At 46.3% G+C, this 26776-nt stretch overlaps 1 protein-coding gene across 3 annotated transcripts in view; it reads left to right on the top strand.

The window, feature by feature from the left end:
* Window positions 1–26776, top strand: part of LOC140201720 (hormone-sensitive lipase-like) — a 73206-nt gene that overhangs the window by 43217 nt on the left and 3213 nt on the right. The window contains exons 4-10 of one of the 3 annotated variants that reach the window (XM_072266278.1): window positions 564–709; window positions 1951–2136; window positions 4316–4465; window positions 6999–7143; window positions 8348–8575; window positions 9240–9422; window positions 24820–25196. In XM_072266278.1, coding sequence (XP_072122379.1) covers window positions 564–709; window positions 1951–2136; window positions 4316–4465; window positions 6999–7143; window positions 8348–8575; window positions 9240–9422; window positions 24820–25196 — 1415 coding nt within the window. The remainder of the gene's footprint in view (window positions 1–563; window positions 710–1950; window positions 2137–4315; window positions 4466–6998; window positions 7144–8347; window positions 8576–9239; window positions 9423–24819; window positions 25197–26776) is intronic. The other 2 variants (XM_072266279.1, XM_072266280.1) reach the window with 2 other exon arrangements.

Genomic DNA, 26776 nt, shown 5'->3' with positions numbered 1-26776 from the left:
AGGGACTGATTGCTGCATATAAAGCTATGAGGGCTACAGATGGTGAAGACTGCAGGAACACTTGTATCAGAAGTGGGAACACTAGAGGACACAGATTTAGTGGAAGGGATAAGAGGGGATCTGAAGGGGATTTTCATCACCCAGAGTGGTGAGTAGCTGGAAAAGGCTGCCAGAGAGCGAGGTGGTGGGATGTCAGAGGTCCCAGGGAAAGCCCATGGGGTCACAGTGAGAACATGCAATCTCCCCCCAAACACACAAGCACGTACGCACATTTACAATGTTGGAGGCCGGGATCAAACCTAGGTATCCAGAACTCAGAAACAGCAGCTCTCTCTACTGTGCCATCCCATATACAAGGGAACGTTCAACCAGCGGTTAGCCTCCCAGTTCAGGGGAACACCAGTTTTATCTCATTCCCGGAATGTCTTCACTGGCAGTGGGCTTGGGGAAGGTAGACCTGAGGTAGCAATAGAATTCGTGGTGGCGTATCCAGTGTGGGTGCAGAGGGGTATTGCTTTATTCCAGGCACTCTCCTGTGTAATGCTTCACTTGGGCCTTTACAGGCATCGCTGCCACTTCCATCTTCACCAGTGGGAAGTACGCCATTGATCCCGAGCTGCGTGGCGCTGAGTTCGAACGGCTCACGCAGAACCTTGACGTGCACTTCTGGAAGGCCTTCTGGAACATCACTGAGACCGAAATCCTTGCGGTAAGTTCCTCTGTGCCCATCCCGCTCACCGAGTGGTGGCTGAACACCTGTGTAAACTCAGCTCAGTCACACAGCATGGAAGTAGGCCCTTCAGCCCAACATGTCCGTGCCCACCAAGGTACCCACCTAAGCCCGAGTTTGGTTCCTGTCCATGGACCTATTTTGATAGATTCATGCGGTAAGGATATAGGCCCTTCAGCCCAACTGGTGTCCAAGATGTCCATCCAAGCTCATCCCTTTTTTCCCATATTCCTCCAAACCTTTTCACACACCCACCGACTGTCTTTTAAACGTTGTAATTGTACCTGCCTCCACCACCTCCTCTGGCAGCTCATTCCATATAGCCACCACTCTGTGAGTGAAAAATTTACCCCTCAGCTCTCCATTAAATCTTTTCCCTCTCACCTTAATCCTAGGTTTTAGACTCCATCATCATGGAGAGAAAGACTGTGACCATCCATCTTATCTATGGCCATCGTGATTTTATAAACCTCCATATAAACCTGTCTCCTTCTCTCCATGAACCACAGCCCCAGCCTGTCCTATAACCCAAGCCCTCCAATCCCAGTAACATAACTGTGAATCTCTTCTGCACCCTTTCCAGCTTAATGACATCCTTAACCGCGGTAGCATCGCGGTTAGTTCAACGCCATTTCAGCTCAGGGCATCCAGAGTTCAGAGTTCAATTCCAGTGACATCTATAAGGAGTTTTTACATTCTCCCTGTGAACCGTGTGGGATTCCTCCAGGTAATCTGGTTTCCTCCCACAGTCCAAAGATATACCAGTTAATAGGCCATTGTAACTTGTCCTGTGACTCCACTACAGTTAAATAGGTGGGTTGCTGGGTGGTATGGCTCGTTGGGCCGGAAGGGCCTGTTCTGTGCTGTATTTCTAAATAAAATATATCCTAACTATCACTGGATGACCAGAACTGCACACAGCATTCCAAGTACAGTGTCACCAATGTCTCGTAACATGACGTTGCAACTTCTGTACTCATCGCCCTGACCGATGACAGTCAGCAGGCCAAATACTTTCTTCACCATCCTGTCAGTCTGTGTCTCCACATTCAGGGGACCATGTACCTGGGTCTCTCTGTCCTACACCACCCTGTACACAATAGATTCAGTTGTCTTGTGTTAGGAATTAGCCTTGGTATTTGGGCGTGTGCCCTGTGTATATAGTGTAGTGTGTATTTATTGCTGAATGTATTACCAGCTACTTATTTTCTGCCCAACAGTCATTGGTGACCCTCACTTCCACTACCGTACGCGTGAACAAGACTCTCTCCATCCCACCCAACCACTTTGAGCTGCCTCTGCTGGTGGACCCTAACCTGACGGTGACGATTACACCACCTGTGGCTCACTCTGGACCAGGACCCGTGCAGATGAGGCTCATCTCCTACGAGCTACGAGAAGGACAGGTACTGCATCTTAGGTGTTGATCTGAGCATGTGTGGAGAATCCTGAACAGTTTTGGGCCCAAAGTCTAAGGAAGAATGTGCTGGCATTGTAGAGGGTCCAGAGGAGGTTTATGAATCTGATCCAAGGGAATGAAAGGGTTAACATATGAGGACCTCTTGATGGCTCAGGGTCTGTACTCACTGGAGTTTAGATGACTGAGGGGGGATCTCTCTGAAACCTATCGAATATTCAAAGGCCTGGACGGAGTGGATGTGGAGAGTATGTTTCCAGTTCTAAGAGAGTTTAAGACCAGGGGGCACAGCCTCAGAATAAAGAGATGTTGCTTTAGAACATAGATGAAGAGGAATTTCTTTAGCTATAGGGTGGTGAATCTGTGGAATTTATTGCCATAGATGTCTGTGAAGGCCAAATCATTTGCTATATTTAAAGCAAAGGTTGGTAAGTTCTCAATTAGCGGTTCACCAAAAGTTACAAGAGAAAGCACAAGAGTGGGGTTGAGAAGGAAAATTAAATCAGCCAGGAACGAATGACAGAGCAACTCAGTCAGACAAATGACTTAATTCTGCCCCTTTGTCTTATGGTACTTTCTGCTTCTGAAGTCATTGAATTGTGGACACATAACCTTGAATGTAAAGCTGGTAAGAAGCAAAAGGTTCAGTGGTGTGCTGCAGGGATTGGTGCTGCTTCAATTTAGAGAAAGTAAAAACGCTGGCACACCTTCCTTGTGAGTGTACCTGTGTGCAAGGCGCAGGACAGGTCACCGAAATGTTAATGCCCAGGGATTTAAAGCCGCTGATTCTCTCCACCACCAATGCCTCGATGTAAACTGATGCATGTTTGTCCTCCTTCTTCTTCCTGAAGTCAAACATCAGTCCTTTAGCTTTACTGACCAAAATACCACAAGTCATGCTTGAATGGTAGTGTGGTCACGTCCTTCCATTGTGTGGGGACTGATCTAGAGAGCGGACTGGAGTTTGAACTGGTGACACTTCAGAGTACCATAGCAGGAGGCCAAGGAGGCCTGCAGTACCATGTACCACCACCAGGTGTCCCACACCCAGGGCCAAACTTTTCCTTCACCTTTCTGTCAGCCTGTGTCTCCACGTTCAGGAGTCCTACCAAAGGGCCTCGGCCTGAAATGTGGACTGTACTTTTTTTTCTAGATGCTGTCTGGCCTGCTGAGTTTGTCCAGCATTTTGTCTACATTGCTTGGATTTCCAGCATCTGCAGATTTTCTCTTCCTTGTGATGGACTCAAATAACTACGGTCTCCCACAGAACCCCATCCCGATCCCCCACAAGAGATTCAAGATCATTTAATGTCATTTCCAGTACACAAGAGTAAAGGAGCACGAAATATTTGTTTCTCTGGATCCAATGCTGGACACAAAAAGCACCATAAGATAAAGAACACAATAATAATTTTAAAAAACAACAAATATAAATACATAAGATAGCAGGTATATGAAGATTAATTGTAGCCCATAAAGTGATGCCAGGCGCAGGAGTCTCTGTAAATAGGTGACTGACAGGAAGTTATAAAGTACTGGTGGTTAGGGGTGTGGAGGGATGGATACAAGTGATAAACCATAGACGGGAGAAACAGAAGACTGAATTTTGGAATTTTGAAGCAACGCACCATCTGCTGGAGGGTTTCTTTTTGTGTGTGTGTCTGTTTCTGTGTGTGGCTGATGTAACGGAAGAAAGACAGGTGGAGAGAGAAACAAAAGGGGGGAAAGAGGCGGTGGGGGGGATGTTTTAAAACCCAATATCCATACCAAAAGGTTGGAATATTGTGTGCATTTTTTAAAGTAGAGGTTGACAGGTTCTTGATTAGTCAAAGATGGCAAAAGGTATGGGGGAATGGCGTTGAGAAGGAAAATAAATCACCCATGATGGATTGGTGGAGCAAACACAATGGACCGAATAGCCTAATTCTGCTCCTACGTCTGACCGACTCAGGTTAACTCTTCTATGCAATGAGAGCTCAGGACTTCACGAAGGGAGTGGGGTAACAGGCAGGCGATGACATTTGAAGGAGTTTGGAGGGCCACCTGAAAGGAAATAACCTGAAGGTCCTGGGGAAAGAGCTGGATGTGGGATGGGTCATCGAGCCAGCAGGAAGCAGCATCTCTCCTCACCACACTAACGATCCTCATCTTTCTTTCACCGGCACCAGGAGAGCGAAGAGCTCAACCGCTTCTGCAAGCCAGAGGCACAGAACCACCTCGACAGGCGGCTTAAGAACAAGATGGAGCCACGGTCCAGGTTCCTGATCGTCCATTTCCACGGTGGAGGGTTTGTGGCTCACACGTCCAAATCACATGAGGTAAGAACAATAAGAAGATGAGAAATAGGAGCAGGTGTACACCATCTGGCCCGGCTCCTCTACTTCTCTGCGTGGAGTTTGCGCATTCTCCCTGTGACCCTGTTCTTCGCCCAGGAGCTCCAGTTCACTCCCACATCCTAACAGCGTGCTGGGTGGGTGGTTTGATCAGCTGCTGCCATTGTACTTCCCACGCGATGAGGGGGTATATCCTGGAGCGGTTGTGGGTGGAAATGGAGAGGAAGGTCAGGACGATCAGATTGCAGGGAGTATTAATGGGGTTCAGATTGTTCTGTGTAACAGCAGAAGTCGATGGACCAAATGGCATATAAGGGAACATAAGAAACAGGAGCAAGAGCTGGCCATCTGTTCTGTCAAAGCTCCACCTACCACCCTTTTCCCCAGAACCCTTAATTCCCCTGCTATGCAAGAATCTATCTCCCTGTTTCTTAAGGGTTTGGGGGAGGCATAACACTGTGGGTGACACAACAGGTCAAGCAGCATCTCTGTTGGATGGGGAAAAAAACAATTGACAGTTGAATTGTTGACCCTTCATCTGGCCAGAAAAGGGGGAGGGGGGTAAGGACCAAGAAATGGAATGCGATGGGTGGATGCATGTGAGGTGGGATGATAGATGGATAGAGGAGGGGGAGAGTGGAAAGAGCAACATATGGATGGCAACTGAGCCAAATTTGAGGATTTGCACCTTGGGAGGTCCAGTGGCAAGATCATTAACAGCATTGATGTACAGGGGGACTTTGGGGTCCAAGTCTAGAGCTCCCTGAAAGTGGCAGCACAAATCCTTAAAGTGGTAAACATGGCATATGGCATGCTTGCCTTTATTAATCAAGGCATTGAGTTCTAGAGTTGCAAAGTTACATTGCAGCTTTATAGACCTCTAGTTAGGACTTATCTGGACATGTGCGTTAACTTCTGGTCGTCCCATGCGGGAAGGGGGTGGAAGTTTTGAGCAGGGCACAGAAGAACCTCAATGGGATGCTCCTTCAATTAGAGGGCATGAGCTTTCAGGAGAGGTTGGACAAATGTGGGTTGTTTTCTCTGGAGCAGCAGAGAATTATGACAGGCACAGATAGAGTAGAAAGCTGCTATCGTTTTGGAACATTTAATATCAGAAGGCATGGATTTAAGGAGAGAGAGGGCTAATTCAAGGGAGAAGTGTGGGGCAGGTTTTTTTTTACAAGGATTGGTGGGAGTTGGAACATGCTGCCAGGGATGGTGGTGGAGACAAATATAATAGAAGTTTTTAAGAAGCATAGATAGGCACATGAATATGCCTATCATAGGAGGGATAATGGACCTATCAGATAATGGAGGGATATGGACCATGTTCAGGGAGAAGGGTTAGTTTAGTTGGGCATTTGATTACTATAGTTAGCTCAGCAGACATGTTCAAAGGGCCTGTGTTCACATGAACCCATGTTCAAAGGGCCTGTTCGTGTGTTGAATTGTTCTGTGTTCTACGTTCCAGTGGTGGTGATAAGTGGAAGGAACGAGATGGTGGAATCTGATGGGAGAGGAAGGTGGAGCAGGGAACCAAGTAAGAGAGGTGGGAAGGACAGATGGGAACAATAGAGGAAAGGTCCCAGGGGAAGGGGTGTGCCGGCGATGGGTAGATGAAGTGCAAGGAGGAGGGAAAGGAAATGGTGTGATGGGGCTGGGGTTATACGAAAGAATACAATTAGAACAAAAATAGTCAATTTTGTGGAAGGTAATCAAAGTGGTTCTAGTGTTGCTATACTAAGGCAGTGATTAGGGTTGCTTCAGTTGGTTCAAGAATCGAGTGGTTGAAGGGAAGTAGCTGTTCCTGTCAATGGTGGTGTGGGACCTCAGGCTGCTGTACCTCCTGCCCAATGTGAGCTGAGAGAAGATGACATGGCTGGGATGGTGGGGATTGTGAATGATGGATGTTCTCTTCATGGGGCAGTGCCTCCTATAGGTGGTGGGTAGGGATGTGCCCATGGTGTATCCAGGCTGAGCCCACTACTCTCTGCAGCTTCTTACATTCCTGCGCATTTCAATTGCTGTACCACTTAAACAGGACATCTATTGTTAGAATGTTCACCTCCACACTGTCCCATTACTTATTTCTGGTGTCAGGTACAGATTGAAGCTCCCTCCACACCAACCCATCACATACTACTGAGGGCTGACACAGAGCGAAACCTCCTCCACACCAAACCATCACACACTCCTGGAGTCAGACCTAGACTGATGCTCCCTCCACACCAACCCATCACATACTTCTGGGGTCAGACACAGAGCGAAGCTCCCTCTACATTGTCCCGTTGCACACTCTTGGGATAGAGAACTGCTTTTCCCACCATAGTCCTAGGTAGCAGATGATCACGATCTCTCAGTATCTCTCTCTCATCCCCTCGCCTTCTCTGCACTTTGAGCTGGACTGCTTCCCATTCTGTCCTCTCCTCCCTCAGTGTGGCACACCCTGTGCCCCCGCTCTTCCACGTGATCCTGGCATCCCACAATGCTGACCCCATCTATGTTTGTGTCTTTTCAGCCTTACCTGAGGAGCTGGTCCCACGAGTTGGCCTCACCGATTCTGTCCATCGATTACTCCCTGGCACCCGAAGCCCCCTTCCCTCGGGCCCTCGAGGACTGCTTTTTCGCCTACTGCTGGGCAGTGAAGAACTGCCATTTGTTGGGTAGGTACCCCAAAGCACATCCAGCACAAGGCCATACAGTGAGGCAGAACACAATGTGCTGGCTGTGCATTTGCTTGATCAGACACTGAGTGAAGCTCCCTCCACGTCGTCCCATCACATATTCCCAGGGTCAGACACAGAGTGAAGCTTCCTCCACATCGTCCCATCATGTATTCCCAGGGTCAGGCACAGAGTGAAGCTCCCTCCACACTGTCCCATCACACACTCCTGGGGTCAGACACAGAGTGAAGCTCCCTCCACACTGTCCCATCACACACTCCCGGGGTCAGACACAGAGTGAAGCTCCCTCCGCACTATTCCATCACATATTCCCAGGGTCAGACAGAGAGTGAAGCTCCCTCCACACTGTCCCATCACACATTCCCAGGGTCAGACACAGAGTGAAGCTCCCTCCACACTGTCTCATCACACACTCCCAGGGTAAGACACGGAGTGAAGCTCCCTCCACACTGTCTCATCACAAATTCCTGGGGTCAGACATAGAGTAAAGCTCCCTCCACACTGTCCCATCACACACTATTGGGGTGAGAAACCAAGTAAAACTCTCTCCACACTGCCCTACTACATACCCACAGGACATGGCTTTGGAAGAATGTTTGAAGGATCACAGAGGAGGGGAGGTTTGTGGGCTGCGGGAAAGTGGGACAGACCTGGGGCAAGTCAGCCACAGCAGGACAGGATAAGTGGCCAAACTATGCCTCAGGGCCTCACTGATGACCTTGTTTATGAGACATGGCTGTCTTCAGCATTTCTTCTCCATTGTAGAGCTGGAGGGTATCATTGAGGTCACCCTGGGATAAGTCGTCTGTCCTCTCCGCTGACAGTCTTCAGCGAATCGGATCAGTAGCTCTACGTAGATATACACATACTTTCTCTTTCTCATATACAGACACACACACAACGCAGTGTTCTGCAGGACAGTATGAGCCCTTCAGCCCAAGATCAGTGTAATGCTTTTTTATATCACATATATCACACATACACTCAGCACCAAAGCTCAGGATTAAACCCAGGTCTCTGGGGCTGGAAGCTAGCGTCTATCCGCTGCACCTCATTGGTGTCTGTTTGCAAACAGCCCAGCCGTGCAGTAACTTGTTCTCTGAGCTCCCAACACTACCCCCCACTTCTACAGAGACTGAATCTCCCTGCCTCAGTCATCTCAGCCGACTCTCCTCCCCCTCAGGCTCGACTGGAGAACGGATCTGCCTGGCAGGTGACAGCGCAGGCGGGAACCTGTGCATCACCGTCTGCATGCAGGCTGCTTCGTACGGCGTCCGACTGCCGGACGGCATTATGGCTGCCTACCCAGCCACCCTGCTCCAGGCCACTGCCTCGCCGTCCCGTCTCCTCACCTTCATCGATCCGCTGCTGCCTCTCAGCGTCCTCTCCAAGTGCCTCAGTGCCTACGCAGGTAAGGCCTAGGGGGTGCGTTGGGGTAAGAGCTACCTGTGGGGGTGGTTTGCAAGAGGATTCACTGTGGGGAGAGTAAGAGGCTCGCCAGCACGCTACCTGGGTAAGAGGGGTCGAGCTGCGAGGAGGGGTTGCAGAGACTTCACCATCAGTCGCAGCACTGAGTATAAGCGCAACATACTCTACAGATGCTGGAAATATGGAGCGGCACACAGAAAATGCCGGAGGAACTCAACGGGTCAGCCAGCATCTATAGGTGGGAATAGAGAGTTGGCATTTCAGGCCAAGACCCTTCAACAAGACTGGAAAAGAAAGGGGCAGAAGCCAGAATAAGAAGGTGGTGCTGGGGGGAAGGTAGGAAAGAGTTCAAGCTGGCGGATGATAGGGGGAAGGTGGGATAAGCTGAGAGGTGATAGAGAACAGACTGGGCTGAGAACAGACACATGGGACGTACCTAACACATTGGGGGGGGGGCACGGAGAGGATTGTGCTAGTACTTGAAGTGGGATCAGCACAGCTGGGTGTAGGGTTTGATGTAGACAGGTTGGGCTGAAAGCTGTCTCTGTGTTGTCCCAGTTGGGTAAAGAGAAAGCATAGGGTGTCACTGGTAATGGGTGAATCTCCTTTGCACCCATTCACCAAGCTCAGTCCATTCTCCTTCACAGGCCTGGAGCCAGCAGCCAACTCCTCGTCCTCCTCATCCTCCTGCACTTCGTGCACCCCGGATAAAGTAGACCCCCTCAGCGCAGTACGCAACGACACAGCCATGATCCTGAGGGAGATACGCCTGGGGGCTTCAGCCTGGATCAACTCCCTGCTCGAGACCCGCAGGGTGGGCGGCAGACCTGGTGAGTGTTCCGGTTCCTCACCTCCTGATCTCTCCCCTCACTAGCAGCCCCTCTCCATCGGGAACTGTATGCTATGTTCCCAGGAATCCCCTCCACATCCCTCTCCAAGCCTTTTCCTGATTCCTGAAAACCACCCCTCCCAACATAATCGCCAATCCCCCTTTTTTTTTTTGCCAGTGACCCAAGCCCATCCCTGGACACTTCCTCATTCCAGAAATGTGCATGGAAAGCCCCTTCTCCCTTTCATCCCTTCATGTACACAGAATCCACGCCATCCCCTTGGACAAGCGTCACTCCCAGAATTAACTTCCCCCAACCTTCTTGTCGTCAGAATTGCCTCCGTCTCAGGATTTCACTGCCTCTTCCATCCCAGTGTCTGAGCTCATTCCAGGCAGCTCCAAAACTTTGAATCCCATCATCCCAAATCTCATCCTTGGTGAAGCATCTCACCTCAGCTCAACCTTGCCCATCATCTCTCTTACCTCCTGACCCCTACACCTAACGCCCACTCCTCTCCCACACTGTAACCTGCACCATCCTGAAAAACTCCTGAGATCCCAGGGTGCCTCGACCACCCCTCCTTCCCACCTCTGCGTGTCCGTATCGGAAGAGAAAGTAGCCAGAGCATAAACATTCACCAGGTCAGTCAGCTCCAGTGGAGAGGGAATCATTTGCAGGTTGACCACCTTCAGGCAAAAGGCCACCTCCCTGCTATGTTGCCACCATTTCCCCAATTCATGAGCATCTTACCAACAGGCTGAGTCTCACACCTGCCAGCTGCTGCAACAAAAAAAAATTAGAAGATAAAGCTACAGATGCTGAGAAATCTGAAAGAAAGTTAAGAGTTAATTGAGTACCTCTCCACAGATGCTGACTGACTTGCCGAGTTTTTTTTTTGTTTTTTTTCTTGTTACAATTTTTTTTTAAATAGTTTTCATTAATTAAGTTTGACACCGTAATTTCAATGCCCTGGGTGTTTTCTATATATGAGTGAGGAGTGGGAAGGTTACAGTGGTGCAGTGGTTAAGCTACTGGACTAGTAATCCAGGGAGTTTAACTCTGCTGCAGGGGACCTGAGTTCAAATCCTGAAAAGACAGCAGAAGGGTTTAAATAACGTTAGTGGGGATAATGTAAATGATGCAGAATGTGGTTAAAACCCGTTCAATGGGCAAGGAACTAGTTATCCACATTAGCCCATACATTGCTGTAGGTCCCACCACTACCTACAGACATTTGTAGGTGTGTACTTGCAGAATATGGGTGCATGCAACACACATAAAATGCTAGAGGGACTCAGTAGATCAGACAGCATCTGTGATGGGAAATTAGCAGTTGACATTTTGGGCCAAGACTCTTCATCAGGACAAACGAAATATCAATTGCATGAGTAACTTGTCTATCTATGCTCATGTTTGTCCATGTGTCTGTGAATTTATGCATGCATGGTGCACGCGTATCGAGGATGTGTTGCTGGGGAGGTGGGGCGACGGTATGAAGGGAAGGTTTAGGTTGACTAGAGACAGTAGGGTGTTGCAGATCGGGGGTGGGGGAGGTTCAAGAGGAAGGCTGAGTCGCTCCCTGAGACTTCCCCCAGAAACAGTGCAAACTGATGACTGGGGCAAAGGGTTTGGCAGCCGACGCCTACCTCGCTCTCCAACACAATCCCACCCGAACTTTGTCCTGTCTCAGTGCCCCTCTCCGTCTGCCACTGAGTTCTGTCTTGTCTCTCCAGTGGTGCTGCAGTGGTGGGCTTGCCTCAGGCGACCTCTGAACCTCTTGGTACTTCTGCTACGTCTCAAGAGGCCTGTGGTATCTAACTGTCTAGCTTCTGGTAGGAGCCTCTCAGTCTCTGTCTCTGTCTGTCCCTCTCTGCCGTAACCTGCACTGACTGATCTCTGTCCCCTTGCCTGCGTCCCTGCTTGCTTCCTTGTCCCTTCTCCTGACCTTTCAGTCTCGTGCCATTACACCTTGGCACAGCCCAGACACTTTCCTTGCATGCTCTCCCACCTCCCCTTTGAACCTACCGCATGCCAGGCAACAGAATCAGAATCACGTTTATTATCACTGACGTCTGTTTCTTAAGATAGTGAGGTAGTGTTCATGGGTTGATGGACTGCTCAGAAATCTGATGCTGGAGTGGAAGAAGTTGTCCTAAAACGTGCGTTGAATGTGCTTCTGTATCTCCTTTCTGATGGCAGTACTTTAGCGGGAAGAGCAGGGGCATTTCAACCAGTTCAACCCAATGTCCTCCCATCACCCTGGCTTCTGTAGTTCAATGCTAGGCCAAGTTCAGAGATTTTTCTTCAGGAAACGTCTGGAAGTTCTCTTATATGGAATTCACAAATCACCATCCAACAATCCCAGTTACAAAGTAAGGTTTGCTCTCACAGAACCCTCTGGCACCCAGCACACTGTGTTTAAAACAAAATCTTACCCCATACATCTCCTTTGAACTTGCACCTTGCACCTTAAATGCATGCCCTCTCAAATTTAGACACTTTGACCCTGGGGAAAAAGATAACTGGCAGCTACACTATCTATGCCTCTCATAATCTGTCGGATCTCCCTTCAGCCTCACTACTCAAGATTGCTCCTTATAGTTTATAGTATGCTCTCTAATCCAGGCAGCATCCTGGTGAATCTCTTCTGCACCCCCTGCCCCCACGTCCTTATTGTAATGGGCTGAGCAGGTAGATTGTGATGGGAGCAAGGCACTAAACTGGAGTCTGGTAATCGGGAATAAGTGAGAGGCACTGCCCCATATGAGGGGCTATGGGGAGCTTCCTCGCTGTGATGGTCATGATGGGAAAGGTTGAAGGGGAGTTGGGGAAGGCATCAGGATATTTGACAATTTGACCCCTGGACAAGAATTGTTGTTGTTCAATTGTTAAGTCGAGTCTGACTCTTCGTGACCTGCACACCAAGCCTTCTTGTTGGAAACTGCCTCTTTAAGATCTCCCAAGGTCACACGCATTGGCTGAGTAATATTATTTATCTATTGTAGCCTCACTCGTCCTCTGCTTCTTTTACCTTCTACTTAACCTAACATGAGAGTCTCCTCCAATAAACCCTGTCTTCTCATGATGTGGCCAAAATATTTGAGCTTTTGTCTCATAATCAAGCCTCCTAGTGAGCAGTCTGGCTGTATTTCTTCAAGTATCGACTTATTGGATCTTGCTGTCCAACGAACTCTGAACACTTTCCTCCAACATCTAAGTTCAAAGGCATTGATTCTTCTGTATTCAGCCTTATTGATACTCCAGCCCTCACAGCCGTACATCACAACTGGAAATACCATAGAGTTGACTATACGGATCCTTGTAGCAATGCTATGTCTCTGCTCTTCCGTATTTTATCTAAATTTGCCATTGCTGCCCTCACCAGAAGTAAGTGCTGTTTAATTGCGTGTCTGCAGTTACCAAAAATTACCAACTGTCTATCTATCTATACGCCTCTCATAATCTTAAAGACTTCCATCAGATCTTCCCTCAAAACCTCTACTGGACAAATAAGTAAATACATAAATGCAAATTTTATTTTTATTTTTAGCTCATATTTCCTGACACATACAAAGATGACATGGCTTTATGTTGCAGGAAATTGCAATACAAGCATCTTCATGTTGTGAGAAATTGCAATACAGACTGCTTTCTAGAGAAGTGACCCTTCCCAGGACACAAGAATGAACTGTAGTTAGGATTATTAAAATATCATTCTAGACTCAGTAATCACTGTTCTCTACAGTAGTTGTAATGATGACAACAGACTACCTCAGACTCAAAGATCGTCCTATAAGATAGTAGCAGAAATAGCCACTTGGCCCATTGAGTCTGCCCCACCATTCCATCATTGCTAATTCATTATCCCACTTAACCAATTTCTCCTGCCTTTTCCCTGTAACCTTTGACAGCTTTACTAATCAAGAACCTATCAACCTTCACCTTAAATATACTCAATGACTTGTCCTCCATAGCCATCTGTGCCAATGAATTCTACACATTCACCACCCTCTGGCTGAAGAAATTCCTCCATCTCTGTTCTAAAGGCACATCCTTCTTTTCTGAAGCTGTGCCAGATGCAGGCCTTCCAGCCCACTTAGCCCATGCAGCCCATCAACTCCTAATCTACACTGATTCTGTTCCTCAACACTCGGTCTGTATCCTTCCCTGTATCTCAGCCATTCATTCAAGTGCTCTTCAGTGTTGTGAGAGTCTGCCTCTAGCCCCTCTTCAGGCAGTGTGCCTCAGGTTCCAATCTCCCTCTCAGGAAAATGTTCCGCCTCAGCTCACTTCTAAACCTCTTGCCCCTCACTCCAAACCCACAGTATGATGCTCTGTGCCTGTGATACTGCTGTAAGTTTTTCGTCGCACCTGTACACACATCTGACTATAAACTTGCCTTTGATTTTGACATTGTTGAGTGCAATTCTGGTGTCCCCATTGCAGAAAAGATGTGGACTTCTAAGAGGGTGCATAAGAGATTCACCAGGATGCTACCTGGATTAGAGGATATGAGCTATAAGGGCAGGTTGGGCAAACAGTGGAAGGAAAGCTGATAGAAGTATATAAATTTTTTGGAGGCATAGATAGAGTAGATAGTCAGAAACGTTTTTCCTAGGGAAGAAATATCAAATACTAGAGGCCATGAGTTTAAGATGAGAGGGAGAAAATTTAAAGGAGATGTGTGAGGGCAAAGTTTTTTTTTAACAGAGAATGGTGGATGCCTGCAACAGGCTGCTAAGAGTGGTGGTGGAAGCAGATATCTTAGTGGTTTGTAAGAGGCTTTTAAACAGGCACATGATTGTGCAAGGACTGGAAAGATGTGGACCATGTGCAGGCAGAAGGGATTTACTTTAATTCAGCAATGTGCTTGGCACAGACATTATGGGCTGAAGAGCATGTTCCTGCCATGTACTGTTTTCTGTTCCATGTAAACCTACTCTAGTTTTAGTCTTCTATGCCATGAGGAAAAGTCTCCTGTATTTTAAATACTTCTAAACTAAATCTTTATTTGCTCACAACCTATGGACTCACTTTCATGTTCTCGATATTTATTGCTTATTTATTTATTTTTTAGTATTTTTTCTTTTTGTATTGCCGGTTTGTTGTCTTTTGCACACAGGTTGTCCACCCTGTTGGTACAGTCTTTCATTGATTCTATTATGGTATTGGATTTATTGAGTATGTCAGCAAGAAAATGAATCTCAGGGTTATATATGGTGACATATACAGTGGCATGCAGAAGTTTGGGCACCCCGGTCAAAATTTCTGTTACTGTGAATAGCTAAGCGAGTAAAAGATGACCTGATTTCCAAAAGGCATACAGTTAAAGATGACATATTTCTTTAATTTTTTAAGCAAGATTACTTTTTTATTTCCATCTTTTACAGTTTCAAAATAACAAAAAAGGAAAAGGGCCCGAAGCAAAAGTTTGGGCACCCTGCATGATCAGTACTTAGTAACACCCCCCTTGGCAAGTATCACAGCTTGTAAATGCTTTCTGTAGCCAGCTGAGAGTCTTTTAATTCTTGTTTGGGGAATTTTCGCCCATTCTTCCTTGCAAAAGGCTTCTAGTTCTGTGAGATTCTTGGGCCATCTTGCATGTACTGCTCTTTTGAGGTCTATCCACAGATTTTTGATGATGTTTAGGTCAAGGGACTGTGAGGGCCATGGCAAAACCTTTAGCTTGCGCCTCTTGAGGTAGTCCATTGTGAATTTTGAAGTGTGTTTAGGATCATTATCCTGTTGGAGAAGCTATCCTCTTTTCATCTTCAGCTTTATTATAGACGGTGTGATGTTTGCTTCCAGAATTTGCTGGTATTTAGTTGAATTCATTCTTCTCTCTACCAGTGAAATGTTTCCCGTGCCACGGGCTGCAGCACAAGCCCAAAGCATGATCGATCCACCCCTGTGCTTATCAGTTGTCAAGGTGTTCTTTTCATGAAATTCTGAACCCTTTTTTCTCCAAACATACCCTTGCTCATTGCAGCCAAAAAGTTCTATTTTAACTTCGTCAGTCCACAGGACTTGTTTCCAAAATGCATCAGGTTTGTTTAGATGTTCCTTTGCAAACTTCTGACGCTGAATTTTGTGGTGAGGACGCAGGAATAGTTTTCTTCTGATGACTCTTCCGTGAAGGTCATATTTGTGCAGGTGTCGCTGCACAGTAGAACGGTCCACCACCACTCCAGTGTCTGCTAAATCTTCCTGAAGGTCTTTTGCAGTCAAACGGTGGTTTTGATTTGCCCTTCTAGCAATCCTACGAGCAGTTCTCTCGGAAAGTTTTCTTGGTCTTCCAGACCTCAACTTGACCTCCACCGTTCCTGTTAACTGCCATTTCTTAATTACATTACGAACTGAGGAAACGGCTACCTGAAGACACTTTGCTATCTTCTTATAGCCACCTTCTGCTTTGTGGGTATCATTTATTTTAACTTTCAGAGTGCTAGGCAGCTGCTTAGAGGAGCCCATGGCTGCTGATTGTTGGGAGGAGGTTTGAGGAGTCAGGGTATTTATAAAGCTTTGAAATTTGCATCACCTGGTCTTTCCTAACAATGACTGCGAACAAGCCATAGCCGTAACAAGCTAATTAAGGTCTGAGACCTCGGTAAAAGTTATCTGAGAGCTCAAATCTCATGGGGCGCCCAAACCTTTGCATGGCACTCCTTTTCTTTTTTCACTCTAAAATGGTACAAAACAAAAATAATACACTAATCTTGCTTACAATGTTGAAAGGAATGTTTCATCTTTAACTTTATGACTTTTGGAGATTAGTTCATCTTCTACTCACTTAACTATTCACAGTAACAGAAATTTTGACCAGGGGTGCCCAAACTTTTGCATGCCACTGTAAGTTTGATAGTGGTTTGATACTTTAAATGTAAGTTTGTAAGTTTGATACTTTGATAGTAAGTTTGTAAGTTTGATACTTTGATAGTAAGTTTGCTTTGAACTTTGACAATTGTAATGGTCTTAGAAAGAGCAATGTTCAGAATCAGCATCAAGTTTATTATCACTGACATATGTCATGAAATTCATTGTTTCATAGCAGCAGTACAGTGGAAAACATAGAAATTAAAGTTACAATAAGTAAATAGATAAATAGTGCCAAAGAGAAATAGTGTGATAGTGTTTGTAGCTTCACGGACTGTTCAGAAATCTGATAGTGGAGGGGAAGAAACTGTTCCTGAATTGTTGCATGTGGGTCTTGAGACTCCTGTACCTCCTCTCTAATGGTAGTAATGACAAGAGAGCATGTTCCAGATTGTGAGGGTCCTTAGTGATGGATGCTGCCTCTTTAAGATATCCTTGATTGTGGAGAGAGTGTACATCTTCAATACAAAATAAGGTATCTTAGGAAAATATATAACCATTTCTCTCCCATGTGACTAACTTCTGCAGGGATGGTAGTTGAAGAGTGTATAGTGGGACACCGTGTCGAGTTGAGGCCTGGGGTAGATCCCCAGATCCGGTGCTGTGTGCGTGCGCGCTCCATTTCTGTCCCATAGACATGGAGAGTGCGTGGGTTAATCCGCCACACTAGTATGTGGGTGAGCAATAGATTGTGCTGAGACTAAAATGGGATTAGCACGGGATTAATATAAATGGGTGCTGTATGCTGCCCCTAGTGTGGAGGAGAGTGATTGTGAAGGAGATGTGTGGTTATGGTTATTAGTCTATTAGGGATTTATGGAGTATGCCCGCAAGAAAATGAATCTCAGGGTTATATATGATGACATATATGCAATTTGATAATAAATTTACTTTGAACTTTGATAACTGGGTAATTGGGGAAGTAGAATTACTTTGCTATGGACATCTTCCTGTGCCATAACAAGAAAGTTAAGTAAAGATGAGTTCTTTACGAGAGCAGGAAGCAGCATCGTGGTGTCACATCGTAGGGAAACAGTCCCTTTGGCCCAACTAGTCCTTGCCAACCAGGATCCCCATCAAGCTAGTCACATTTGTCCCATATCCTTTGAAACCTTTCCTATCCACGTACCTGTCCAAGTGTGTTTTAAATGTTGTACCTACCTCACCCTAACCTTAACCTTTCCTGTTCAGATACTGTCCAAGTATCTTTTAAATATCATTAATGTATATGCCCCGACCATTTCCTCTGGCAGCTCGTTCCATATATGGACCACCCTTTGGATGAAAAAGTTGCCTCTCAGGTTTCTATTATATCTCAGCACTCTCACATGAAAGCCATGTCATTTCAGCCCTGTAGGGAAAAGACCGTGTGCATTCACCCTATCTGTGCCCCTCATGATTTTATATACATCAATAAAATCACCCCTCAGACTCCTGCATGCCAATGAATAAAATGTCACCTGCTCAACCTCCATCCACAGCTCGGCACTAGCACCTTTCCTCAAGCAGAGGGTACCAGAGGAAGCCTAATTATAGAACAAGGATTGTCTCATCAGTCTTGTAATGAGATAGGAGCAGGTCAGACAAAAGAATATTGGTTTAAGATGAGGGAAAGTTTCAGAGGGCATACAGGAGATGTTATTTTTATACGAAGAGTGATTGGTACTTGGAATGTCCTGACAGAGAAGGAGGTGGGATCAGATACAATTGCTACATTTAAGAGGAAATTAGACATTTAATCAAGCAAGGGAGGAAGCACAAGAGAATGGAGATGCTGCAGTCTGGAGCAACAGAAGTCAGGCAACAACTGTGGAGGCAGACTGGGGGTCAATGTTTCGGGTTGAGACCTTGCATTGGATCCCAGGTATAGTACGGTGATGGCACAGTTGGCGTAACACTATTACAGCCACCTGGCTTCAATTCCTGCTGCCGTATGTAAGGCGTTTGTACGTTCTTCCCGTGACTGCGTGGTTTTCCTCTGGATACTCTGGTTTCCTCCCACGTTCCAAAGATGTATAAGTTTGGTGGTGTGGACACATTAGCCTGTTACCATGCTGTACCTGTAAATTAAAAGATGTACATGGACCTAAAGCTGGCAAGTGGGATCAGTGTAGATGTGCAACAAGGTCGGCATCAATAGGATGGGCAGAAGGGCCTGTTCCTCTGCTGGTTTCCAGAGCATGCCTTTGATTAGGAGGACATTTGTAGAGTTGGGGGACAATTTGTTCAACGTGAGATTAAGACTAAGGAAATAGATTAGTTTATCATCACATACACCAGGCTGCAGTGAAATTCCGTGACCATGTGAAACTCACAGAGTAAACATTGCAGACTCAGGTTTATTATCACTGACATACACTCTGTGGCCACTTTATTAGTTACCTTCTATTCCTATGTGATCTTATGCTGCTGTAGCCCATCTACTTCAAGGCTCAATGTTTTGTCCATACAGAGACGTCTTTGAGTTACTTTCACCTTCCTGTCAGCTTGAACCGGTATGGCCATATCTCCTTCGACCTCTCTCATTAACAAAGCATTTTTGCTCGCAGAACTGCTGCTCATTGTTTATCACACCCTTCTCTATAAACTCCAGAGACTGTTGTGTGTAAAAAAAAAAAAAAAATCGCAGGAGATCAGCAGTTTCTGAGATACCCAAACTACCCAGTCTAGCACCAATTATCCTTCCATGGTCAAAGTCACATTTCATCCCTATACTGATGCTTGATCTGAACAACAACTGAACATCTTGACCATCTCTGAATGCACGATTGACTGATTAGACTTTTCCATTAATGAGCAGGTGTACAGGTGTACCTGAAGCGACTACTGAGTGTATGTCTTGAAATTTGTTGTTTTATGGCAGCAATACAGTACAAGACATAAAAATTATAATGTTACATAAATTTTGCAAAAGAAGAATAGCGAGATCTTGTTCATGGATTCATGGACCATTCGATGGCAGAGGGGAAAAAGCTGTTCCTGAAATAGTTCAGTGTGTGTCTACAGGCCCAGTACCTCTTCCCTGATGGTAGGAATGAGAAGATGATGTCCCCAATGGTGAGGTTTCTTAAAGATGAATGCTGCCTTCCTGAGGCACTGCCTCCTGAAGATGTCCTAAATAGTGGAGGGTGTTGTGACTGAGATGGAACTGGCTGAGTTTACGACACTGCACCCTCCTCCAATCCTGTGCATTCGAGCCTTCATACCAGGCAGTGATACAACCAGAACGCTCTCTACCATATATCTGTAGAAATTTTCTAAAGTCTCTAGTGATATACGAAATCTCCTTAAACTCCTACTGAAGTATAGCCACTGATGTGCCTTTGTGATTACTTCAATCTGTTGGGCTCAGGGTAGATCTTCTGAGGTATTGACACACATGAACAGTACTACAATAAATAGAGGTGTAAAACAGCAGAGTAGTGCAGATATTGTTGTGCAGTCTAAGAGATGGTCGGGCAGCATGTGAGATGGTCAAGCAGTGCAAAAAGAAACACGTAAGTGATGTAAACAGAATAACTGAGAGAAGTAAATAATCCAAGAACATGACAGCTCCATTGGAAAGGGGATGTGAGAGAGATGATAGTTTCAGAAGTCTGATAGCAACGGGGAATAAGCTGTTCTTGAGTCTGATTGTCCAGGCTTTTGAGCTCCCATATCTTCTCCCAGAAGCTAGGAGCTTACATCAATTGCAGATATTGGCGGCGAAATGGCAGATGGATTTTAATCTGGTTAAGCATGAGGTGGTGTGCTTTGGGAGGTCAAGTGCAAGGTGAATGTGCACACCTAATGGCAACACCCCTAACTGCACTGATGTACAGAGGAATCTTGGAGTCTATGCTCAGTTCTCTGGTAATGGCCAGACAAGTATATCAGTTGGTAAAGAAGGTGTAGGGCATGTTTGCCTTCATGGACTGGACTAAGTGTTAGGAAGTCACGTTGCAGCTGTATAAAAGTTTAGTTTGACTGCTCTTTTAAAGATCTTTTTAAAAATTAGCTTTATATTTGTTACATGAACATCGAAACGTAAAGTGAAATTGCATCAACGACCGACACAAAGTTTGAGGATGTGCTGGGGGCAGCATGTAGGCGTAGCCTCAGTTTCCAGCTCTAATATAGCATGCCCACAATTTACTAATCCTAACACCCACATCTTTAGAATGTGGGTGGAAACCCGGGCTCACAGAAGAAACCCACGTGGTCACAGGGAGTACTTACAAATGGCAGGAATTGAACCTGTCTTTCTGGCACTGTAAAGTGTTGTGCTAACCGCTACTCTCCCATGCCACTTGGAGCATTGTGTCCAGTTGTAGTTGTCTGATTACAGGAAAGATGATGAGGCTTTGGAAGGGTGCAGAAGGGGTTCAGCAGGTTGCTGCCTAGATTGGAGAGTATGTGCTATAAGGAGAGGTCAGACTAGCTCAGATAAACACATCTGCAGCTTCCGAGAGAACGTATTAGGGAACTGGAGTTGCAGCTTGATGACCTTCAACATATGGGGGAATGAAGAGGTGATAGACAGAAGCTACAGCAAGGAAGTCACCTCTAGTTTGCAGGAGACAGGTCACTGGGTGACTGTCAGGAGAAGGCAGGGAAATGCACAGCCAGTGCAGAGTACACCTGTGGCAGTTCACCTCAATATTAGGTATACAACTTTAATTACTATTGTTGGGGACAACCTACTGAGGGGAGACACAGTGATGGGTCTCTGGCACTTGAGTCTGGTGCTGTGGCTCAGAAGAGCAGAGAGGTGTAGAGGAATGCAGTGTGGATAGGAGATTCCATAGTCAGAGGAACAGAGACAAGATTCTGTGGACGCAATAGGGACATCCGGGTGGTACATTGCCTCATTGGTGCCAGGATCAGTGATATCTCCGGGGTGACGGGGAGCAGCCAGAAGTGCATATTTGCACCAGTGACACAGGTAGACAAGGTGAGGAGATCCTGAAGAGAAATTTTAGGGAGCTGGGTAGAAAGCTGAAGAGCAGGACCTCCAGGGTAGTAATCTCTGGATTGCTGCCTGTGCCACATGCCAGTGAGGGTAAGATGATTTGGCAGGCGAATGTGGCTGTAGAAGTGGTGCAGGGGTCAGGGGTTCAGATTTATGGATCATTGGAATTTCTTCTGGGGAAGATAGATAACTACTTTATTGATCCCAAAGGAAATTACAGTGACACAGTAGCATTACAAATGCACAGATATAAATATTAAAGATAGGTAGAAAGAATTAAAAAAAGATACCACAACAGTCTAACGGGAGCGGGTCATCACTTCCCCGGCTATAGGTTGACTCATTATAGAGCCTAATGGCTGAGATTAAGAAGGACTTCATATAACGCTCTTTGGAGCAGTGCAATTGTCTTAGTCTGTTACTAAAAGTGCTCCTCTGTTCAGCCAGGTTGGCATGCACAGGGTGAGAAATATTGTCCAGAATTGCAAGGATTTTCCATAGGGTCTTTTGTTCTACTACGGCCTCCAGTGTGTCCAGTTTGACTCCTATAACAGAGCCAGCCTTTCTAAACAGTAAATTGAGCCTATTGGCATCACCCGTGTTGATGTCTTTGTCCCAGCACACCACCGCATAGAAGATAGTACTAGTGACAACAGACTGGTAGAACAGTCTGGAAAGGAAAGGCCTGCATACCACAAAGGACCTTAGTCTCCTCAGGAAGTAGAGGCGACTCTGGCCCTTCTTGTACACAGCCTCTGTGCTGGTGTTCCACTCAAGTCTGTCATCCAGATGCACCCCCAGGTACTTACCCCATCCACATCCTCATCATCAATAGTAACAAGGAGCAATGCAGGCTTAGACTTCCTAAAGTCCATCACCATCTCCTTTCTCTTACTGATGTTGAACTGCAGATAATTCAGCTTGCACCATTTGACAAAGTCCTCCACCAGGGCCCTGTGTTCATTCTCCCATCCTCCCTTTATACACCCAACTGTTGCTGAGTCATCAGAGAATTTCTGCAGATGACGTGACTCAGTGTTGTATCTAAAGTCTGAGGTATACAGGGTAAACAGGAAGGGAGCCTCTACAGTCCCCTGAGGGGCCCCAGTGCTCCTTCTAGCCATGTCTGCCACACAGCTCTGAAGCCACTCATACTATGGTCTGCCAGTCAGGTAGTCCATTATCCTGGATACAAAGGGAAGGAACAATCTGTACAGAAGGGACAGCTTACAGCAAAACCCAAGGGGGTCCAGTATCCTTGTGGGCAGGTTTGCTAGGGTTCTCCAGGAGGGTTTAAACTAATTTGGCAGGGTATGGGAATCGGGGTGATAGTGCTGAGGATGGGGTAGTTGGTTTACAAACAAAGACAATCTGTATGAGACTTCTAGCAAGGAGAGGCTGATGACAGAGCAAAATTGCAGTCAACAGATGAGTTGCAATGTAAAAGCGAGACAAAAGCTAAAATGCTGAATACAGGACTGAAGGTGTTATATTTGAATGCGCACAGTATACAGAATAAGGTAGACGAACTTGTAGCGCAGCTACAGGTTGTGATGTATGATGTTGTAGGCATCACTGAATCATGCCTGAAAGAAGATTATAGCTGAGAGATTAGCATCCAAGGATACACATTATATCAAAAGGACAGCCAGAGGGGGTGTCGTGGCTCTTTTGGTAAAAAGTGAAATCAAATCATTAGAAAGTCCCAGAGTGTCATGGGTCAGAAATGTGTGAATTTGCCATTAAAGTTCTTGGGAAACTGAAAGGTCTGAAGGTAGATAAATCACCAGGACCAGATGGTGTACAGCCTGGGGTTCTAAAGGGCTGGCTGAAGAGATTGTAGACCCATTAATAATGATGTTTTAAGAATCACTAGATTCTTGAATGGTTCTGGAAGACTGGAAATTTGCAAATGTCACCCCAGTCTTCAAAAAGGTTGAGAGGCAGAAGATAGGAAATTATAGGCCAGTTAGTCTGACCCCAGTGATTAGGAAGATGTGGTCTCAGAGTACTTGGAGGTACATGATAAAATAGGTCGTAGTCAGCATGGTTTCCTCAAGGGAAAATCTTGGGGAAATCTTGCCTGACAAATATATTGGAATTCTTTGAAAATATGATAGGTAATATAGACATAGACAAAGAAGAATCAGTTGATGTTGTGTACTTGGATTTTCAGAAGGCCTTTGACAAGGTGCTACACATGAGGCTGCTTAACAGTTAACAGCCCATTGAATTGTGGGAAAGATACTAGCATGGATAAAGCAGTGGCTGATTGGCAGGAGGCAAAGAATGGGAATAAAGTGGGAATATAAAGAGCATTTGATGGCTCTAGACCTGTATTCACTGGAATTCAGAAGAATGAGGGGTGACCTCATTGAAACGTGTGGAATGGTAAAAGGTCTTGATTGAGTAGATGTAGGGAGGATGTTTCCTATGGCGGGAGAGTGTAGGATCAGAGGAATGGAGAGGTGTCCATTTAGAATGGAAATGAGGGATTTCTTTAACCAGAGTGGTGAATCTGTGGAATTCATTGCCATGGGCAGCTGTGGAGGCCAAGCCTTTATGAATGTTTGAGGTAGAAGTTGATAGATTCTTCATTGGTCAGGGTATGAAAGGATACGGGGAGAAGGCAGGAAATTGGGACAGAGAGGTAAAATGGACCAGCAATGATGAAATGAAGGAGCAGGCTCGATGGGCCAAATGGCCTAATTCTGCTGCTTTATCTTATGGTCTTATGGTGACAGAGGCTGAGAGGAGAACTATAAGTTTATGAAAGGCATAGACACAGTAGACAGCTGGTATCTCTTTTTCCCCAGATTGAAATGTTAAGTACCAGAGGACATGTGTTTAAGGTGAGAAGGGGCAAGTTCAAAAGAGATTTGTGGAGCAAGAGTTTTTTCTTAACACAGAGTGGTGGTTGCCCAGAATGTGCTGTCAGGGGTGGGGTGGAGGCAGATACGATAGAGGTGTTTTAAGATCTTCTTAGATAGGTACATGAATGTGCAGAGAACAGAGGGATGTGGACACTGTGTAAAGATTAGTTACTTGTTTAATTACTATTTTAATTAGTTTGATGCAACATGATGGTGCAAGAGGTCTGATCCTGTGCTGTGTAGTCTTCTTGACCATCACACATTGAAGACGTGCTGCGTGGAAGGAACTGGCAAGCCCATGATTTATCAGTGAGAAAAGAGGTAGTTTCCTAGCTGTGCCTCTGAGAATTTCATCGTCAATATCCCGCCAGAGATCTCTGCCCTTCCAGACCTTGCTAAAATACCAGCTTGCAAGATCCTGCTGTGTGCAGTCTGTCTGCTGGGTCTACCCCCTCCACCGTCCCCTCACACATCGCATTTTGGCTGCAGGGCAGAGGGAGGGGATTATTCCGCGGGAACGGAGCCTGTTCCTTGCCCCCTCCCCCACCTACCTCTGGACCCGTGGTTGAGGGAAAGGGAACGGGGTTAATATATCCACGATTCATGCTGTAACTGAGGTATTTGTCTTGTTCTTGCAACCACCCTCCCCCATCTCCCTCTTCTACCCTGACGATCTTTCTCTGCACCCCACCCCCAACAGACGCTCTGAGGAAGAGCTGCTCGGAGGCTGCACTCAGCAGACCGTGCACCAGTGGCTCCCCGCTGGACTCCCAGCATGACTACGTGATGAGCAGGACCTGCGAGGAGGAGTCCAGCCCCTCCTCCAGCAAGGGGGAGCTGGCGGCCAGAGTGGTCGACGGCAGCAGTGGGGCAGGGCCAGGCCTCAAGCTGGGTGCCGAGGACGAGGAGGAGGAGTGGACCACCGGGGCATCCAAGTTCCCCAAGGGCTTCCAGCCTCTACGCAGTGGCTCAGGGAACATTGAGTTGCGTACGTCTGCCATTGAGAGCAACCCCTTCATGTCCCCTCTGCTGGCCCCTGACCACATGTTGAAGGGACTGCCACCTGTACACCTCGTGGTGAGTGACACAGCGACAACACAGTGTTACAGTCACAGGTACAATTTCAGAATGACTCACAGGGATGCAGTGTCACAACGAGACAGCGTTACAGACTCACAGGGATACAGTGTCACAATGAGACAGCAGTACAGACTCACAGGGATACTGTGTCACAATGACACTGTTACAGACTCACAGGGATACAGTGTCACAATGAGACAGCATTACAGACTCACAGGGATACAGTGTCACAATGAGACAGCAGTACAGACTCACAGGGATACTGTGTCACAATGAGACAGCATTACAGACTCACAGGGATACTGTGTCACAATGACACTGTTACAGACTCACAGGGATACAGTGTCACAATGAGACAGCATTACAGACTCACAGGGATACAGTGTCACAATGACAGCGTTACAGACTCAGGGATACAGTGTCACAATGAGACAGCATTACAGACTCACAGGGATACAGTGTCACAACGAGACAGCATTACAGACTCACAGGGATACAGTGTCACAATGACACTGTTACAGACTCACAGGGATGCAGTGTCACAATGACAGCGTTACAGACTCTCAGGGAGACAGTGTCACAATGACACTGTTACAGACTCACAGGGATACAGTGTCACAATGAGACAGCATTACAGACTCACAGGGATACAGTGTCACAATGACACAGCATTACAGACTCACAGGGATACAGTGTCACAATGACACTGTTACAGACTCACAGGGATACAGTGTCACAACGAGACAGTGTTACAGACTCACAGGGATACAGTGTTACAGACTCACAGGGATACAGTGTCACAATTATTACAGTTACAAGGACACTACAGAGTCATAGGAAAACAGTGTCACAGCAATACACTGTTACAGTCACAGCTATACTGTGTTACAGTGGCAAAGCAGTTAGCACGATGATATTACAGTTCTGAGCGTCGGAGTTTGGAATTCAATTCCAACATCATGTCAAGAGTCTATGTATGTCCACACCGTGAAGTTAATGGGTTTCCTCCCACTGTGCAAAGACATACCAGTTGGTAGGTTAACTGGGCATTATAAATTTTCCTGTGATTATGGTAGTGTTAAATTGCTGAGTGGCGCAGCTCTAAGGGCCAGAAGAGCGTATTCTGTGCTGTATCTCAATAAATAAGTAAGTTACAGTCACAGGGACAGAATAATAGTCAGAAGGACACAGAATTACAGAGAAACAGTGTCGTACAGTCACAGTTACACAGAGACACCTCGAGTATTATATGACAACACAGGACATACAGCTCAGAAACGAGCCCTTCAGCCCACTGTGTCTGTGCCAAACATGATGCCAAATAAAACCAATTCACTTCTGCCTCCTTATCCCTCCATTGTCTCTCTAAGAGCCTCTTAAATGCCAATATCATATCTACCACCACCACTGTTGACAGTGCATTCCAGGCACCCACCACTCTTGAGTTTAAAAAAAAGCTTACCTTTCAGTTTTCTTTCTCTTAGCATGTTAGCATTTGACATTTTTTTTATTGAGATACAGCACAGAACAGGTCCCCCCGGCCCTTCGAGGCACACCACCCAGCAATCCCCCGATTT

Source organism: Mobula birostris, chromosome 8 (assembly GCF_030028105.1).
Source record: "Mobula birostris isolate sMobBir1 chromosome 8, sMobBir1.hap1, whole genome shotgun sequence".
NCBI classification, from domain to species: Eukaryota; Metazoa; Chordata; class Chondrichthyes; order Myliobatiformes; family Myliobatidae; genus Mobula; species Mobula birostris.
The sequence above is the reverse complement of the archived record's forward strand: the minus strand, read 5'-3'. Positions and strand labels throughout refer to the sequence as shown.